The sequence below is a fragment of the Oppia nitens genome, unplaced genomic scaffold (assembly GCF_028296485.1).
Source record: "Oppia nitens isolate AA-2021 unplaced genomic scaffold, nextdenovo-longstitch-racon4-pilon3 scaffold4_pilon_pilon_pilon, whole genome shotgun sequence".
NCBI lineage: Eukaryota > Metazoa > Arthropoda > Arachnida > Sarcoptiformes > Oppiidae > Oppia > Oppia nitens.
In genome coordinates this window covers 1,524,888-1,545,720 of record NW_026533232.1, presented here as the reverse complement: position 1 = coordinate 1,545,720, position 20,833 = coordinate 1,524,888, and the positions used below count along the sequence as shown (strand labels likewise).

General features: G+C 28.1%; 3 protein-coding genes across 3 annotated transcripts; all 3 read left to right on the top strand.

Annotated features, from left to right (window-relative positions):
• Window positions 1–3,983: 3,983 nt before the first annotated feature.
• On the top strand, window positions 3,984–6,582 carry LOC128960080 (uncharacterized). Its single transcript, XM_054306150.1, has 3 exons — window positions 3,984–4,034; window positions 4,693–4,855; window positions 5,124–6,582. The coding sequence occupies exon 3, from the start codon at window positions 5,245–5,247 to the stop codon at window positions 6,580–6,582; it is 1,338 nt and encodes a 445-aa protein (XP_054162125.1). The 5' UTR covers window positions 3,984–4,034; window positions 4,693–4,855; window positions 5,124–5,244.
• Window positions 6,583–8,690: 2,108 nt separating this feature from the next.
• Window positions 8,691–10,811, top strand: LOC128960078 (zinc finger protein 62 homolog). Its single transcript, XM_054306149.1, has one exon. The coding sequence runs from the start codon at window positions 8,691–8,693 to the stop codon at window positions 10,809–10,811; it is 2,121 nt and encodes a 706-aa protein (XP_054162124.1).
• Window positions 10,812–13,633: 2,822 nt separating this feature from the next.
• LOC128960077 (TNF receptor-associated factor family protein DDB_G0272098-like) lies at window positions 13,634–16,347 on the top strand. Its single transcript, XM_054306148.1, has 2 exons — window positions 13,634–13,983; window positions 14,204–16,347. The coding sequence occupies exons 1-2, from the start codon at window positions 13,677–13,679 to the stop codon at window positions 16,345–16,347; spliced, it is 2,451 nt and encodes an 816-aa protein (XP_054162123.1). The 5' UTR covers window positions 13,634–13,676.
• Window positions 16,348–20,833: the final 4,486 nt, after the last annotated feature.

The window sequence follows — 20,833 nt, the reverse complement described above, 5'->3', positions numbered from 1 at the left end:
AACAATTAATTATGTATGTTTGTTTTTATTTCTTTAATATATTAAATTAATTATAAATAATTAATAACATACTGTAGTAACTATTTTTTTTAATATAATACTAGTGTTGTTATTAAATACTGTTGATTATATATAAAAAATAGTCTATTGTATTGTTATACGAAATAAATGTTAACTTTCAACTAAAATAAACTTCAATATAACTTTTACTTTTACTGAAAACATTAATATATTTTTATATTAATTATTTTTGTAGTGTATATGTATTAGAGGGGAAACCGTAACTAAAAACACGGGAACCGAATGAAACCAAAACCGAACCGTAATTGTTAAGTAAATTACATCACTGCTATTAAAATGGGAAAATGAGGGCTTAATTTGTTGAATTTTTAAAATAATATTATGTTTATTTATTATATTATAAAAATATGATAATTAAAATTATTATCAGTTATAGTAATTGATATATTTATATCTATAAATTTTTGAGTAAATATAGTCAAATTATAATTAATAAATAAATAAAAGTAATACATAAGTATTTTATAAATAATTTATTAAATATTTATAGATCATATTACAAATAATAATAATAATAGTTAAATAAAAAATATTTAATACTTAATATTAAATATAAAACATAAAAAAATAATATTATTTAATGATATTATTTTAAACTTAGAACGGTTTTTAAATTGAATCCGTTTTCAATCTAAAACTATTTTTTTTAAACCGAATCACAAAAACCAAAACCATTTAAAAAAAACCGTTTCGGTTGCGGTTTTTAGTCGGTTTTATGAAACCTTTTTGTTTCGGTTTTTCCCTCTAATATCTATAGTTCAATAATAAGTTTTTCTGAATTATTTGTTGTTTATAGTTTATTGTAATTATTTTTTTTAATAAGTATTAAAATATAAAATATCAACATTTAATCGATAGATAAAAATATACAACAAAAATGAAATCTACAAACAAAATAACAACTGATCGACAATTAATGTTTATAAATGACCGATCAGTGGACAGGTATTTCAACAAATATAATGGTCATCAGTCTATTAGATCGTCGCCAGTCGATTGGCTTGTATTGCTATGTAATGTAATCAACATTTTTAAGTATAGCCTACTAATGACCTACAGTCTATCGGACACTACCCGCAAAATTTTGGTCGACTGGTCAATGTTTATTGGAGGCATTGAATACTATGTATTGTTTGCCATTATCTGTTCAATTATTTGGGGATCTATTATTAAATATATGTTTTATCTAAACTGTAAAGTTAATTGCACCTGGATCAATTTGTTTGATGTTTTACGTGGCAATAGACCCAATGAGATTTTATGGCTATCATCAACTAGTGTTAAATGTAGAAAAAATATTATTAACAAATTGATAATTGTTTTTAGATATTGTCTATTTATTAGTAAATATTGGCCATCAATACTAAGTAATTTTTTAAATTATTTTAATTTAATACTATATTCTGTAAATTTATAATTCTATAAAAATACTGTTATTTTATAATAATAATAATAATTTATATTTTCTAGCATTTTTATGTTTTATCGGCTCAATTGGCATATCAATCAATTATTATACAATATATGAATTTTTATTATCGTCAATATTTTTACTAATACTAACAATTAGCATCTATAATCTATGTAGCGATACATTTTTAACAAGCACATATTTCTATATTTTATGCTACTATTTTATTTTACTATCAAATAGCCTATTAGTTGATGCAAAAAAATTATTGCTTAACAATCATAGAAATTGTCAAAATGTTAAAAAACTAAATAAATATTTATATCGTTTATTTGAATCACACAATTCAACTGCCAAACAATTAAGACAATACAATCAATTTTGGCAAAAATATTATTTTTATTTTATATTAAACTTAATGCCCTTAAATCTGGTTATATTGACAATGATATTATTTACAAAAATTGATCTAGTCTATTCAATATTGTATACATTTACATTATTGTTTACCTGGTTGTTTATAATTATTATATCATATTGTGTATCATTGGTATCCTATCGTATACATTCACTATCAAAATATTTATATCAAATTCAATTGGATAAAAATGTTTTACCTATTACTGATAAATTAAAAACAATGATATTGTTTGAAAAACTTCATAAAAGTAAAATAATATTAGGTTTCTCATTGGGACCACTGTTTGTTATGACAGCACCCAAACTATTTCTGGTTAGTAATTATTTTAATAATAATTAATATTATTATTATTATATTATCACAAAAAAACTAATTTATAAATCATATTTATTATTTTTGTTTTATTAGCTATCTATAATGTATTTTCGTTATTTTATATTGACGCTTAAATTGGCCAAACAATACATATAATATCTATAAATACAATTATTTACATCATTAGTATTTACACTCAATAATAACTATTCAATGAAATTGATAGTAGTATTTGGTGTATATATATATATATATATATATATATATATGTGTGTGTGTGTATTATCACTTACAGTCAATAATGATTAAAATGCAATAAAATTAATATCATATATTTTTATGCTAACCAAATAAACTATCATATTATAAATATCTATAAATATTCACATATGTGTTACATTATATATATATTTGTCAAAAATTAGATGTTTATAACTTTATAGATAGTATCAAAAATGTTAATTTAGTAATAGTTGTTGTTATTGTTATTTTTATACACAATATACAGTATTATTGTAATTTCACTATTATTATTGATTAATTAGAAAAAAATAATATTTCAAAAATGTTTATAAAGAATTTTCTATACATATACAATATAAATAATATATAATTTATATATAGAAAAATATTATAGAAATAATAATAATAATAATAATAATACTTTATAATAAATATATAATATTGGATTGAATGTTAATGTCTATGTAATTCAAATATCTAACTAAAAATATTATTGTTTATATAAAACGGTGTTATATTAATATAAACATTAGATTTAAAATTTATTTTCGAAATATTTTTATTTTAACCCAACACTTATAAAAGTGATTTAGTTGCGTAAAATTTGCTAATATATATAACTGTATTATTATTATTATTTTCAGATATTTCTAGACATAGTTTTATTATATATTATACAAGTAATGTGATTATTATTTAGTTGTTTTTTTTGACTAATTAATATTTTTACAATTAAAAAAAATTATAATAGTTATTTAATGTTTTATTCATTGTTTCATATATTTATTGTGTCAATAGTTAGATTAGTTATTTTAATTATAACATTTTTTTATAATTTAATCATCGATTTTTTTACATAATTAATTGTGTCTGTATTTAAAATTTAAAATAATTATAAAAAAACTAGTGATGCAATTAATTATCTTATTAATTTATTTATTATCAACATATATATTTTGTGTTTATCTTAATGATAATAATGATGATGATGATAATTTTTGTACTGATAAAATAGCATTCATCAATTTTAATGGTAATTATTTAATCTACATTTATATTAGATAGTTTTTTTTTAATAATATTTAGAAATTTTGTTAGTTTAATTTATTATAATTATTTAATACAAATAATTGTGTTTTATTATTATTTTTTTTTCAACAGTAATTTCAAATATTGCACCTGCCAACAATTTTGGTCATATTCAATCAACTGTAGGTCAACCAAAACTACAGGTACAGGTGCACTGTACATTTTATAGCACTATAAAAAACAAGTTGCTGGTTAATTTTAATAATAATAATAATTATAAGCAAGTAATCTACCGGTTCCAGTTATTGCAAATATTTTTTGTCGATCATAACAATCAAAAAGATAATATGCTGGACATTGATGATCATAATAATAATAATAATAATAATAGTAATAGTTTTAACACACAATTGTTAATCAATAATGATATTCATTATAACCTAAAAAATGAAACACCATTTTTTGGATGTCATCTAAAACTACCTGAGCTTAAGATTAATAGACAAATTTGTACAAATCATATACTAATTAATTGTAAGTTAATTTATTTTTTCATAGTATATTTATTTATGTTATTAAGTATTAATTTTTGTTTTTATTTTTATATAATTTTATTCATAATAATGATATACTTATAAATTGAAAGATAATTATATTTACATTATTAGTTGACATATAATTATCACTATTAATGATAAAAAATTAGCTAGAAATCCCCATTATTATTATTATATAAAAATATAAATTAAAAATATGTGCAATGGTGCAATGTTCATGGTTAATTTTTTTTTAAAAAATAAACTCAATATTTTTAAAGTTATAACTTAACCCATGATAAAATTAAATTTTATTATTGATGTTTTTAAAATAATTAATTTTTTTATGTATATCTAATAAATTATGGGAGGGGGGAATATAATAGGAGGTAAAAATATTTAGGTATTAAACAAACTCATCAATTTGTCGTTCAAAAAAAATTTTTTAGGTACTATTTTTAACATTTACTTAAAATTTTTGTCCCATCACTTTAAAAACTTTTTACTGTATTTACTAAAGATTTTGTAAATCATAAATCACTAATAATAATAATAATACTAATAATAATAAAATAATTAAAATCAATAAAACAAACACAAATATTTACACAATTTATTATCTAACAGCACTTTCTTATGTTTTATTTTTATAATAGTCATATCAATAGATCCTTCAATCATACAATTCAAGTGCATCTCTTGGCATTTCACCAAACTTTATTGCACATGGAGTACTAGTAGTAGTCAACAAAAATCTACCGGTGCCAATGATGCCAACGAAAATAACACAATTTATCATCTCATTGACACTACATTTAAGTTGGTTTTACATTTTTTTGTTTTGTTTAATATAGCTATCATTTATTTTATACAGTATACCATATATTAGTTATAATTAATTTTGTTTATCATAGTTTGGAATTTTAAAAAAATATATTTTATAATTCAATAACAGTGTAGTAGTAGTAGTAGTAGTAGTAGTAGTAGTACAGTAGTACAGAACATATATTTATTTAGCATTAGATTTATTATTTCAAAAAAATTATATATTTATTTATATGATAAATATTTTTCTCATATATATTAGTCATTCACACAAAAACTGTGGACTATTAGCTGTCAACTACTGTGAATGGAGTCATAAAACTCATCCCATATATAACTGGGCGGTCGACAGGTTCACATTTGAGCTAACCGGGCAAAATTTGATGTACAATGTTACCTATCTATTTACTATTGATCACTATGCCATCATTAAACCTGATGTGGTGCAAAATTTTCGGGCCATCAATATAACAGCTGCCAGTGCTCGGCTAGTATGGCAGCCACCCGAACATATTGAACATAACAGTGATCTCATAGACACATTGGTCTATGAAATTCATTATACTAGTGGTAGTAGTACCGGTACCTACAACACTTTAAATATTATTAGGCTAACTAAGCAAACATTTTATACATTAAACGATTTGCTGTCTAAAACGGACTACAATGTTAGCATTAGATGTAAAACTAGACAATCGGTAGGCGATGACTATCTGAGCGATTTTATATCCATAATAGTAACTACTGAAGCTAATAAACTTGAGGTGTATGAGCTGAAAGCCCAGGAGTACGGACTAAAAATTGTAAACCAAACCACCGAATCGGTGGTCATCGAGTGGCAACACCCGGAACCCGACAGTCTGGACCGTATAACGCACTATGAGATTCAGTATAATAACAACACCGGTATTCACAATGTGACCAACTGTTCATTGATTCATTGTGTCGCCCGTATCGATCATTTGACAAGTTTGACTACCTATATGATACAGGTGCGAGCCTGTAGCTTAACTACTTGCTCGCAGTTTGCATCGGAACGTCGACTGGTGGCCACACTTGCCGTACCCGTCCTTAACTATACCAATGTATGGTATATAATAATAGCGACGTTTCTGGCGATTACCTGTACTATTATCATAATCGGTTTACTTTGCCTGTCGATGATTGGCCACAATAATGGTCATCAACAGCTTCGGTCGCCATTGATTATGTTGAAGGAAATGGGCGGTCAGTCGTCACGTTTGATGAGACTGTACTCTAGAAAAAATCGAGACGACAACGACGACATCACTTTGTCGACAACGAGGAGAGGATCTAATAGTAGATCAGGCAATGAAATCAGACTCCCGGCTATTGTCGAAGAGGAGGACAGTAGATCTGAATGGGAGGAACCGGATCTATCGCCTTCAGGTAGTCAGTCGTCTACACGAGCGTTCATATATGTAAAACCCTTGACCACCAGCAGACGATCATCACGAGTCTGTCTACGCCTGTCGAGTCATGAAAGTGGTGGACAAGTATCACTTGACTCTGGTATTCACGATTTAGATTTAGGATTACCACTAAATAATAATAATAATATGGTTTCTGTAGTTCAGTGCTCCGGCACTGACATGTCATCAACTAATAGACCGCTAGACGATACAGTCCGGTGCTTACTATCGAACTGTGCTTTTAAAAGTAATCCTATTTATGAGCAAAAAATTATGGATATTGAATGAATTAAAAGACAAATATATAATTAATTATTGTAATTATAAATATTTGTAAAATAAAAAATAGAATAATATATAAAATAATAATAAAATGAGATAATTAAGCAAGCAATTAAAAATTAAATCATAATTTTAAAAACAAACATTTGTGTATTGTAAATTACAATTTGTAATATTAGAAATTATTAAAAAAATATATAATTTTATAATATATACAAATACAATAGATTATTTTTAATTTTTTTAGCACAAATAAGCATTATTTTGCATATTTATTTAATATTGATTTAACCTACCTGTACTAACTAAATATTTACTGACCTAATAATAATAATAATAATAACATTATTATGATTATTATTTTTTTTTAATTTATAAAAAAATATATATTATTTATTTAGACATTTCATACACAGTAACTATCGTAACAGTAATCATTATTAAGACAGTATTGTAATACTGTAATAAAAATTATTATTATATAACACGTAACAGTATTTTATGTGCAGTTATATTGAACTGAATAATAATTTAAAGTTAGTTTGTTTTTTTTAAAATTAAAAACAACAACAAAAATATTTATGTTTACCAACACTAACCTCGCGGCCGGCCGACCGTTATTACCGAAAAATACCGACGAGTATATACCATCTCAAGTGCACTATCTATGGCCAAAAGTTTGGTCACTGAAAACCCGAACCAATTCACACTACAAGTTGCTGTTAGACGTGTTGCTCATATCGATGGCACTGAGCGCCCGTAGTCACGGCCGTCGGACACTGTGGTCACTGTTGGCCGCAGCCATATATCTGGACTTTTATGATCCGTTTGTCAGTTCACAGAACCGATACACCCGTAACCGTATTTGGCGTTTATTTTCATAAGTTTTTTCTATTAATAAATAAAATATTAATTATTATAATAATACTTAATAATTAATATAAGTATTAATCTGTATTTTATTGGTCAAAGTTTTGTTATATTATGTTTATTTGTATTATATAATTAGTTTTACATATATTTTTAATTAAATTAAAAAAAAAAATTTTTCTTCTAGAAAATATGTTTTATAAAATAGCAATTAACTTAAATTTAACTTTATATTAAACTAAAAAAATAAAACAATAATATATAATATGCTAAACATTTAACAAGTTAGTTAATAATAATAAATAATATAAAATAATAAAAATACAATTATTAATTATTATTATTTTATTTAGTCATTTTTTTAATCTATAGCTAATGTGATGATATACTGTACAATATTATACATACTATGTATTATATACCTGTGCTCTGCACACATATACACACTGACCATAGTTACTATACCTGTAATAATTTATTATAGTTTATTATTATACATGTATTAAACAGTATTGCAAGGATGGGTATATATAGTGGTCTCCTCCAATAGAAGATATGGTAAAAGGGTAAAATGCGGGGGAGAGTCAATTAATACACAATATACTACACATATGGGTCTATCACTTATTGCTCAATAACATTGAAATAAAAATTTTATAGTAGCCAACAAAAATAAAAAATAAGGAAAAAAAAGTTTAATGTTATAATTTTGCTTTTTATGTTATTATTTTTAGTAATTCTTATAATTTTAAGATTAATAGTTACTTTTATTTTTATTTAAATCAAATTATAATTAATTTATAGTTAAATAATAACTTATTTTTCAAAATATTTTAGTAATTTATTTATACTCTAAATTTAATATAGTTTGGTCACTCTAGTTTATTATACTCTATAATACCATGATATATACTTATACTTGCAATACAGGTATTAAATACACTGTAATGTAATAATAAAGTTTATGATACACTAACGCATGCGTTAAATATTTTTGTTTTGATGTTTGTGTTTATATATTATTTATTTTTTTTTAAACATTTATTTTTCACTCAATAAACAAATAATATTTGTTAATATTTTTTAAAATTATAATAATAATTTAAATTACTTTTTAATTGTTTACTATAAATATGGCACTAATATATTGAATAATTGAATTGAAATGCAATGATTATAATGATTGTAATATAACTTTTTGTGTGTTAAGTAATATAAATAAATTGATTAAACAATTAATAATAATGAATGCATTGATTAGCAATGTTTTGACAGTCAATCAAATGAGACATCAATTTGAAGACATTTGCCGACAAAACCGACAACTTGTCGACATCTTAGCCAAAGTTCACCGATTGGTCGGCCGATTGTTGTCGATGGAGACAGTGGTCGCACAGTTGACTCAAATGTCACCATTGGTTGGCCAAGAGTTAAATCAGTTGAGCGACAAGTTGGCCGACTTGTTAGCCGCCAGTGGCCAGAAATCGGACGCCGACTGTGAGATTACTGCCGAAAAAGTGGTCGCCACAGATGAGCCGTCAGCTGTTGAAAATAAGTCGACAACAGGTCGAGAAGTGAGTGAAATAACGACCAAATCGGCCGAAGAACTATCAGTTAATCGCCGATTCAAGTGTTATATCGAAGGCTGTGGCCGTATATGCAATACCATTGACTCACTGGTCGCACATCTTGCGGCCGATCATTCGGTAACTGTTTATCGGTGTACCGATGATGACCTGCTGGACACTTGTTATGATAAACTGTTTCCTACACCAAGTGATCTGCAAAAACATCGCCAACAGAAACACTGTGTTGTTGTCGTCGACAATAACAACAGTGAATCAACGGTTCCTAACGTATCGGCTGATAAAGTGGTCAAAAATAAGAGAAAACAGAAACCGTTAGCTAATGATAATAATAATACAAAAGCTGTTAAACGCAAGAAAACAACGACGAAGAAGATGATGATGAAGAAGACGACAACGAAAGCTGGTGACCAACAACTCGGTGGCGATCAAAATGATGATAACAACGGTCGGTATGTTGTTGACGATAATACCGATGGCGACAGTGTATGCAAAATATGCGGTCAAAAGTTTGTCGGCGCCGATCGTCAACAGCTTTGGTGTCACCAGAAGTCACATGAAATTGATTCCCAATGCGACCGATATATCACTGAGTTTACGAACGGCGGCTGTAAACAGCTGAAGAAGATGACTGTCTACTTGTTTCGCCAGAAGAAACAGTTTACCTCCGATCGGAAATGTTTGGTCACCGATTGTAGTGAACTATTTGCCAATAGGACAGCATTTAGTCAGCATTTGGTCGATAGTCACGGCATACGTCGTGTGTTTGATTGTCTTCATTCTGCGTGCGACGAGTTGTTTGCCACCAGAGATGAACTGCGGACACATAGCCTGACTGTTCATCGCAAGAATGTCTACAAATGTGATTCACACGATGGATGTGACAAAGTGTTTGATACTTCAGATAAACTAAAACAACATATAGACTCATCAGATAGTCATCAACATAAAGATGACGGTCAAGAAGATATCGATAATGAAAACACTGATCACTCGGTTGCCAACAAAATCAATAATAATAATAATAATCTTAAGAGATCTTCCGATCAATCGTTTCAGTGTTTGGTCGACACCTGTAGTCAAGTGTATGACATCCAGACTGCTCTGATTGATCATCTAATGGATGATCATTTGATTATTCCACAGGTCTGCCACCGAAGCCAGTGCTTGGGCCGGCTGTTCATCGATAAGGCCAGCTATGAGCGACATTACGACGAAAATCATCGCAACATCGGTTGTCAGATGGATGGCTGTGGATATCGGACCTATTGTCAGAGCAAACTGGACGACCACATGAACTCGCACTCAGGTCGCAAACCGTACCGGTGCCCCATAGATGGTTGCGGCGCTACTTTTACCTACAAGAGTAACGTATCGCATCATCTGAACGGCGTTCACGAATCGTTGCAACTTCGGTGCGATCATCCGGGCTGTGATCGGACATTCCAGAACCGGCGCCGTCTCCAGAATCACAAGTACTGGCAGCACTCGCCCGATCCGATCAAATGTACAGCACCGGGATGTGATCGGACATTCCCTACGCGTACCGAAATGTATCAGCATCGTCTCAAAGTGCATGTCGAAGAATTGTATCAATGCAATTGGCCCGGCTGTGAGTTCCAGTGCAAGGGTACCAGTGCTCTGACACAACACGAACGATCCCATTCCGGTTACAGGAGATATAAGTGCGATCGGTGTCAGTACGCCAGCAATAGTAAAGGATTGTTTAACAATCATTTGAAACGTAAACATAGTGGCGAACAAGGGGTAGTAGTGTAGTGATCTCGCAGCCCAACTGTCCACCGAAATTATCAATAATATGATAAACCATTTATTTTGATTATAGACTCTATAACTATTATATATTAATTACGGTAGTGCTGTATAGTTATATTAAATATATATACCGGTATAGTTTTATATACTGTATGTGTGTACACTGTACAGTATTAATATATTGATAAATTAACAGTTAATTTTGTTTATAAAAAATTTCATAATTAACAAAATATTACTATTTATTGATTGTTTTATTTTTTATTAACTGAATAATTAGTGTTGATCTTATAATTTTTGATACAATAATTTTACTAATATATGATATAGTATGTTTATTAGTTTATTTACCAATAAATTGATAATCTCTATAATCTAATGATTTAAAATTTTTAAAAATAAAGTTTATTTTAAACTTAAAGTTTAAATAATTTCTAATTGTTTTTAATAAATATAATTTTGGGTATACATAATAAACTAATAGGTTATAAATGGCAAGATATTAAATCTATATAATAATTATATCAATTAAATTATTACAGTTTTTATTAATTATATTTTTTTTAATTATTTCAATTTTTGTTAATAATTTTACTATATTTTAATTATATTTAATGTGTATTTAATTTTAATTCTATCACGTTTAACATAATGTAAAACACAATTTATTTTTAATTTACTAAGTCTAGTAAATTGAAAATTATTATTTTTTAAGTTGTAAATACAAGCTAAATTGCATATTAAAATATACGGTACTTATATATTATTAATTTTAGTTATGTTAAAATTATAACATTAAAACATTTATATACATTAGTTATTAACTGATTAATAATTTATTTATTAGTACTGTATTTACGATTGAATTATAATAAAAGGTATACTTAAAACCAGGGTTAAGTAAGGGGGGTAGGGGGGGTAAGGCCAAAATACCCCCCCCTAAGATCGAGAAATTGGGATTTTACCCCCCCAGACTTTTTGACCAAATGGGAAAAATTGTCGCTTAAAAACGAGGAGAAATGACCCCCCTCCCTAAAATTTCGGCGCCGCAGGCGCCGAAAATTTTTTTGAGATTTATAAAAATTTTAATTTTAGTTAATACTATTTTAGTAAGTGTTTTTATGTTTTTAAAATTTATATGATTCTAATTATTGATTAAAAATAAGTAAAAAAGTTAAAATAACGTTAAAACTCATCAAAAAATAACATAATTTTACTTAAAATATTAAACTAAAAAGTTAAAAAATACCAATTTGTTGAAAAGAATAATCATATTACAATATAAATAGAAGTTTGAGATAGTTTAAGAAGTTAATAAAAAAATAAATACTTATATTACAAGGTTTTTATTAATAATTTTTAAAATTTTAACTAAAAAATTTAAAATATTTTTAATTTTATAATTAGTATTCAATCAGTATTTACATAAAAATAACATTAAAAAATAAAAATATATATCTATAAACTATAAGCATTAAGTATTATTTAAAAAATTATTTTAAAAGTTAAAAATTACTAAAATACTAAAAAACTCAGTGTATCATTAATGCCTTTATCACCTATTTTTAAGTATTTAATACATTATTATTTTATTTTTTGCTAAAATTTAAGTTTTTATTAATTTTTAAAATTTTTTTTTAAAAATATTTATTTTTGTTAAAATTTAACTTTTTTTTATTTTTGTTAAAGTTTTTTTTAGTATTTTTGTAAATTTTACCTATTTTCCTGGGAATTTATACGGGAACTTATGGGAATTTTATCGAATTTACATGGGAATATTCGGGAATTTAAGGGAATATTAGGGAATTTTCTCTTGACCCCCCCCTTGATTTTGGATTTTTGAAAAAATTGCCGTTTAAAAATGCAATAAAAATCTTACCCCACCCAATACCCCCCCCAAGATTTTTCGAGAATTTTGTAAATTTTACCCCGGTCTACCCCCCCCTAAAATCCAAAACCTTGCTTAACCCTGACTTAAAACATATCATAAATAATAATAATAATAATAGGAATTATTATTAGTATATTTATAATATAATTTAGCATATCTTTTGTGTGATTATTATTTAAATGCAATTCTTTATTTAATATCATGAAATATAATTACCACAATAAATAATATTATATTATTATTAATAATAATAATAACATTATTATAATACCGTTATTATTATTATTAATTTATTACTTTATAAGGTAAACTGTATTATATATATAATGTTAACAAAACTGTTAATTAATTAAATATCAGGTACTTGTGATTTTTATATGTGAATGTCATATCCATGACATTAGATGATAGTAAAGCGTGATTTAGCACATGTACTCTACAGTATTATACTGTATTAGTTGATTACATATACGGTATGTAATCAAATGTATTTATTATAAAGAATTACAATACTAATACTATACAACTATACAATGTATACCTACTGTTCCCTCTTACATATCTATTGCACAAATCAAATTTAATGAGTGAGTGTGTATGTGTTTGTGTGAGAGAGAGAGAGTGTGTGTGTGTGAGAGTGAGAGTGAGAGAGAGAGAGAGAGAGAAAGAGAGAGAGAGAAGAGAGARAGAGAGAGAGAGAGAGAGAGAGAGAGAGAGAGAGAGAGAGAGAGAGAGAGAGAGAGAGAGAGAGAGAGAGAGAGAGAGAGAGAGAGAGAGAGTAGGAATATTATCATAAAAAACAAATAACTTTTTTTTAATACACTACATTAATTATATGTCTACATGTTTGGCATAGTTTTGTTGGGAATTTATCAATCAGTATATACAAATATTTTTTTAAAAAAAAATTATTAAAACTAATTAATTAATTTTTTGGTTTAACTAACTAATAAAAACAAACAAATAAATAAAAAATAATGTCAAGTCATGTAGATGTCCGACGGCACCGGTGTTTTGGACTGTATTATAGTAGCAAAAAAAGCCATACGATTAGAGAAGAGCTGAAAACGCCATCCGTTTTGAATATAGCACTAAAAAATCGTGTACTCCGTAGGCCACACAACTGGCCGTCACCGTTGATACGTAACACATCGTTTGTTACGGCACTGGTATGCGATCTGGTCAGACGAGACAAGGAACCGATGACACCGGGAACTAGATATCAGCCAAATGAGAAACCGGTATATGTTTGCTGTGAAATACTAGTGCCACATATTCAAACAGGTATGTAATTTACAGTATAGCTAAATACTGTATATTTATGTATTTTAATACAAAGGTTAGTTATTTTTTATGAAAAAATAAATATTATTTTTAGATAAATGATTATCAATATTATCGATAATATATTTTGATTTGTATATTATTTTAAAATTATAATTATATTTTTTCATTATAGTACTTATTATTAACTATTTTTTATCTAAAAATAAATATTTAATAGATAGTGGCGAAACTACCAGTGCTAGTGTCGAACTGGCCAAATTGATATCGGCACGGGGCAACAAAGAGGATGATAATTGTGGCTATATATTGGCCAGCGAACTGGGCGGTAAAATGGTTCACTTTAACCTATTCCCGCAGGACAGGCTCATCGATCAGGGTTACCGACAATATAGTCCAGTTTGGCGGCCGGGCATCGAATGGCTAATCAAACTGTGGCTCATTGGTCAGCACAGGGATGATCCGATGGTCAGATGTCAGATATTGTTGTGCTATAATGATAGGCATCAGCCGGACAGGCCATCAGAGTTTCATGTCTACATCGAGTTCTTCAAGTCAGACACCGATACACTAACAAGTAATGGCGTACGTTATGATGATGATGACCAACACGTGTTAAGTAAAGGTGATAGACAAAAGTTACTAGATGATTTAATTAGAAATATTTGCAATGAAAAACACAAATTAACCGAGGATCAATTGGATCAATTTACAAAACAATTGATACAACTAGAACAATGTATCAAGGGCATCGAACAAAAATATAATAATAATAATAATTTGCAACAATTTTTCCAAAAATTCTATAAAATTTTACACCTGGATAGTGATTATAATGATAATAATGATGATGTAGGTGCTGATGATAACATCTATGATGATAATAATGTTGATGATTATGTAGATACTGTGTCATTAGAGTCATTGAGCAAAAGTTTAGTGTCGACACCGATACCGAAACTAAATAATACTGTTACCGACAGTACAGCAGCCGTTACAGTAGACGCTGTCACTCCACCTACCGAACCAAATACGATGGAAGAACCACTTGAGTCAACCATCACAACATCGTCTTTGTCGTCATCATCACCACCGATATCACAACCACCACCACTACCACCAGTATTAATGACGGCTTCCAATACTGTCGATAATATAGATACGATGTCGACTACACCAACGCCAGCAACAGTTCAGCAACCAGTAGTCGAGTCGGAAGACAATAGTCATGGAGTCGAGGAATTGATGATACAAGAAGAAGTTGATCCCAATCAACAGCTCAATGATGAAGAAGATGATGATATAGACATTGTGTCAGCAGACTCACTGAGTCACTCAAGTTTAGTGTCGACACAGATTCCGACACTAAATAATACTGTTACCACCTGTAGTACGGTAGACATCAAAGTCGCTGACACTAGTTTAGCCACCGAAGCAAATACGAGTCTGGAGTCAATAACAACATCATCGTCGTCGTCATCATTACCTTCATTACCACCAGTATTATCATCGACGAAAGCATCAAATGCTATCAATAATATAACTGTGACACCGATACTAACGTCAGAGACAGTGCAGAGTCATCAGATAGTGGAGTTAGAGTCGGACAACAGTCCGACAATCAATGAGTCGATAGTACAGAAAGTAGATCCCAATAAACAGCTTAATGATGATGAAGATACTAATGATGAAGTGATTGAGGAGATGCTAGTTGTTGTGGATCAATTCATCAATCAATTGATACCCCAATCAAACAATACTAATAATAATAATTTATTACCAACTAATAATCAATTAGATGATGACAATAGTTTTGCTAATAATAATTACCAATTTATAAGCGAAACACAAAACAAAGATAACAAACTATCATCACAACAATTATCCAAAACAACTAATGACACGAATAATTCAAGATTTAATCGTCAAGTTTTATGCGGATATTTACTATCGTGGCAATTGGCACCGTTAGATTTCCTGCCCGTTATCGGCCCCATTAGGTCACTAGTGTGGGCGTATCGCAACTATCCAACCAATAGTCGTTTGGCTACCATAGAGCTGGTAGCACAGGGAGCTGTTGGCTTGACAATGGACATATTTTGTTTTGCCCGATGCTGGCCACTGTTACCCGATGCACGAAGAGCTTATAGTAGATTAGGTGGCCGACAATTTGGTCGGGTATTTTTGGATAATCCATTTGGGCGGCTATTAGAAATTAGCCGACCCGTAACGCTTACCTATACGATACTAGGATTGGCCACTGGAGGTGCCAAAGGGTCTACAGTTAGCACTGTCAGGGGAGCATTATGTAGTGTCTGTGCCATTGTTGTCTACAACGGTTTACTTTCGGTTATTTACGAATAAATTTATTTATTTTTTATTTTATTAATTATTAATCAAATTTAATCAAATATAATAGTTTGTTGTTTTGTTATTATTATAATAATAAATAAAATATTTAATTAATTATATTTCTAATATTTTTCTGGCTGTTCTATAGTATAGCTCCCAATTGTTGGGCACGCTATTATTATTTCTATATATTTATATGTATTATTAAATTTAAATATTTTTATATTTAAATTTAGTTTAAAATATTAGTTTAATTATTTACAATAATTGTATGATATGTTACAAAATATAATAAGTCATATGTATCGGAGCTGGAAAATGGGAGTCACAGTAATCGGTGGTATATATCATACATATCAACACCAGGAGAACAGACAACATCGACAACTTCAGCCATCAATAGATGAAACAAAATGTTGGAAACAATCGATATTTAGTTTAAGATGTGCCCATCAAATGGATGGTAATATTATTCAAAAGTGTCGACCGTTTTTGTTAAGTCTGGTTCGAGTGAAATTGTCCGACCCGTTAACAGACTATTCAAGGGCCAGTGGTATACTAGTGGACAACCAGTTGGGACTAATTGTGACCAACAATCACGTAATACAAGCAACCGATAGAATTGCAATCTATTTGATTGATAACCAAACCCTACGCTATTGTGATGTCTTTATTGGCGATCAAAATCAAGAACTTATTGATAAAATGTTTGGCCGAGTAGTCTATACGGCACCGGATCACGATCTGGCACTCATCCAATTGTCACCCATTCGACCGAATCTACTACCTGTATGCGAGTTCAATACCGATTGCCAGCCGGGCGATCCCATTGCAGTCATGTCCTCTATGAATGGCCAATCAATTATTGTTGACGGCTTAATCCAAACACTAGATAAGCGCCAAAACCTAATCCTTATAAAGATTAAAGATATTGGCGGCAATACAGATGTACTGGTTCACACCGGGTTTATCACTGGCGGTTATTCGGGTGGTCCAGTAATTAATATGTCCGGACAGGTAGTGGCAGTACATAAAGGCAGTTCTCGAGGTTCATCATATTTTGCCGTAGCTATTAGTGCTAAAACAGTTATGGGTTAGTTATAGTACTGTAGTTATAGTTTTACTAACTGGTAGTTAATTGTACCGATAGTTTGTTTTAATTTAATTAATGTCCAAAAAAACTGAATTACTGTTTGTTTAGTCATTAGATGTGAGAATTTGTATATTTATTTATTTTTTTCAAATAGATTTCATAGAAAAAGGCAAACAATATCTATTGACTGATAGTATTGAATTCATGCAGACGTTAGCCGTAAAACACCGGAAGCTTATGAAAAACAGAACATTGGGTTTAGTTTTGGTTAACAATGAAATAGTGAACATTACATTGACATCATATAATATTAGGTAATAATAATAATAATAATGCGATTAAATTTAAATATAATAACTGTGTGTGTGTGTGTGTGTGAGAGAGAGAGAGAGAGAGAGAGAGAGAGAGAGATTTTGAATACATAAATTAGTTTCAAATTTTTATTTTCTTAATTATAGACAATATTTAATAGTTTCCGATAGAATTCTTACCTATAATGACATTGAATTTACGACACCTGAAGTGATGTCCGATTATGTCCAACAATATCCTATTAATGGAAATATAGTACTTATAGTTCACAGATTAGAAAACAATCGCATACTTCAAGGTCTCGTCCAACCCGTAACTGTTGAACAGTTTCAATGTTGAGATATTATCATTAATACATTTTTTTATATAAATATATTACAATTTATCAAATTTATTGATCAATATATATAAACAACTGTTAACCCCTAAAGTGGTTTATATTATTAAAAAATCTAATATATATATAATTATTAATAAATATCAATATATTTTTACATCTATTAATATAAGGATACAATAATATTTAAACTAATTACAAATGTACGGTACAATTACAATGATTAAACAAAACTTAAGTATTAATTAAATAATTATTTAAACAAAACATGTTTGAAAATTTCATTCAAGTTTAATTAATTTAATTATGTTTATGTGTAATAATAAAATTTTAATAATGCAGAACATTTGTTACAAACAAACAAATTAATTAATTACAATATTAATAAAAACTAAAAATATAAACATGTTTTGTTATAATAAAAGTTAAAACCATAAATTATTATTAGAAAATAAAATAATTTTCACAATTAGTTACCTAAAATAATTCGTTATGATTTGTTAAATATATAAATATATAGTAATTAATTAAATTATTAATTAGTTTATACTCTTTTTGATTTAAATATTTTCATTTAAGTTAAAACTAATTAATAATATTTTTTTGATAATATAGTATATTATAATGTAAAATATAAAAGTATAAAATGCAAAGATTTTCTATTAGTTTTATATTAACTAAAAATATAAAATATTAAAAAACAATTCATATAAAATTATTTATAATGAATAAAATTTTTATTTTATTAGTTATTGTATGCATCAGTTGTACTGCAGTGTCGGGTCAGTACTTATTGGTTGGTGCTATAAATGCCATATCCAATGCATTGTTGGGTTTGTCACGACCGGCCAGAAGTATTGGTTTTTTCAATGGATTTGCTGCTGATATACGAGGAAAGGTAGACAATGCTGTGTCGATTGTTAACAATGATGTCCATCAGGTGTTGTCACGACTGCATTCTGGTGTCGATAAAGTCAAAAATGGTTTCTATAGTTCGGCCAACTATACTGAACTGACCACACAATTTGCCAGTGCATCTAATCAACTAAATTCATTGGTCGACTCTAATAATACCGTTCCCCTATCACTTTACGCCCAAATTTTGTCATTGTTTCGGCCATTGGAAGACAAGAGAGCCGGGTTTGTACAGCAAGCAAGTGATGATCTGTTGGCTAAAAGTCAAAATTTATACAATTTATTGAATGGTAACTCCAATGATATCAAAAAACAATTGAATGAAACTCTGGGCAAAGTGTTGTCATCGGCTCAGACTATCTGAGACTCAAGAAAACAGGGACTCAATCACAATAAGGCTGAACTGTTAGGTGTTGTACAACCACTACTAACATTGGCTAAACGAGGAAATCCATCAGCCATTGCAACACTATTTGATATGTCATATCTTGTGGTTAAAACAGGTTTAGGTGTCCGACATAATGTTGCCGCCATTAAAGAGTCACTGGAAAGGGATCAGTCGGCCGTTCAAAGAGATCAACAAAAATATGTGTCGGACAGCGAACTGAGTGCTCAGTTACAGTCAGCTAACGATGCACTTCAGGAACAGATCTCTGGATACGAGACTGATTTGAAAGGTGTTGAAGATATACTCAATCAGTTTGGTCTCTATCACCCATTGATTGACATTTTGTCGGCAATTAAATTGTAATCAGATTTCGGATATAAATCTTTATGTTATTCTGAAAAACACTACTTTTATTAACTCTTATATTAAATTTTTCTTATGATAAAACTTTTTAAATTTGTTAAATTTTGTTAGTTTGTTTGTATTCTTATATGAAATATTCAAAATAATAAAAAATAGTAATTAAGCACTCAATCAGTTCGGTCTCTATCACCCATTGATTGATATTTTGTCGGCAATTAAATTTTAATCAAATTTCTAATAAAAAAATTAATTACTATTTGCAAAATCTTTGATAAAATTAAATATTTTATTAGCTTTTTTAGAATGTATTTTTGTATAACATTTTATGCTTAAATAAAAATATTATTTTCTTAGCATTATTATAATTTAAGTGTATATTAATTATTGAAAATTTTTATTTGATATAATTTTTTTTATTAATTCTGATGTTTTCTTATATTTTATAAAAATTAAAAGTTTAATTCAAATTAGCGGTTGATAAGAAATTAAAGTAAGTTTTCTATTAGATCTTATTCAATAAAAATAGTAATTTAACAAAAAAAATTTAAGGTTTAGACATTTTTGTCAACTTATGTATAGATGTATTAATATCAGCGCACATATAGTTAAGTAGAAATACCTAACCTAAACTAAGCACAATTAATAATGATTGAAATAGCCATAGAAATGATTGGCGACTATAAGAGCATAACAATAGTAGTCAAAACTGATTTTGAGTTTTTGAAACAAAACTTCAATTTTATCTAATCTGAAATGAGTAATGGCATATAAATCTAACTGAGCATTAAGCTTATTAAATATATTAATGAATTAATTTATTAGTAGTGTATATATTGATTCTAAACAGACAACAATAGTTGTTCAAGGATAACAACTATTAATTTAGTTTAATTTAATTTAATCTATAAAATATAACATAAATGTATTATATAATTATAAATAAATCTAAATTAGTATTTTATATATACATATATTAATATGTGCGTTTGTAGCCTTAGGTGGACTTTGTCCAATAATATAAAATAGTTGTTTTAGTCTTAATATATAAAATTAAAAAAAATAAACGAATAAAAATAATAAATAGACGTTT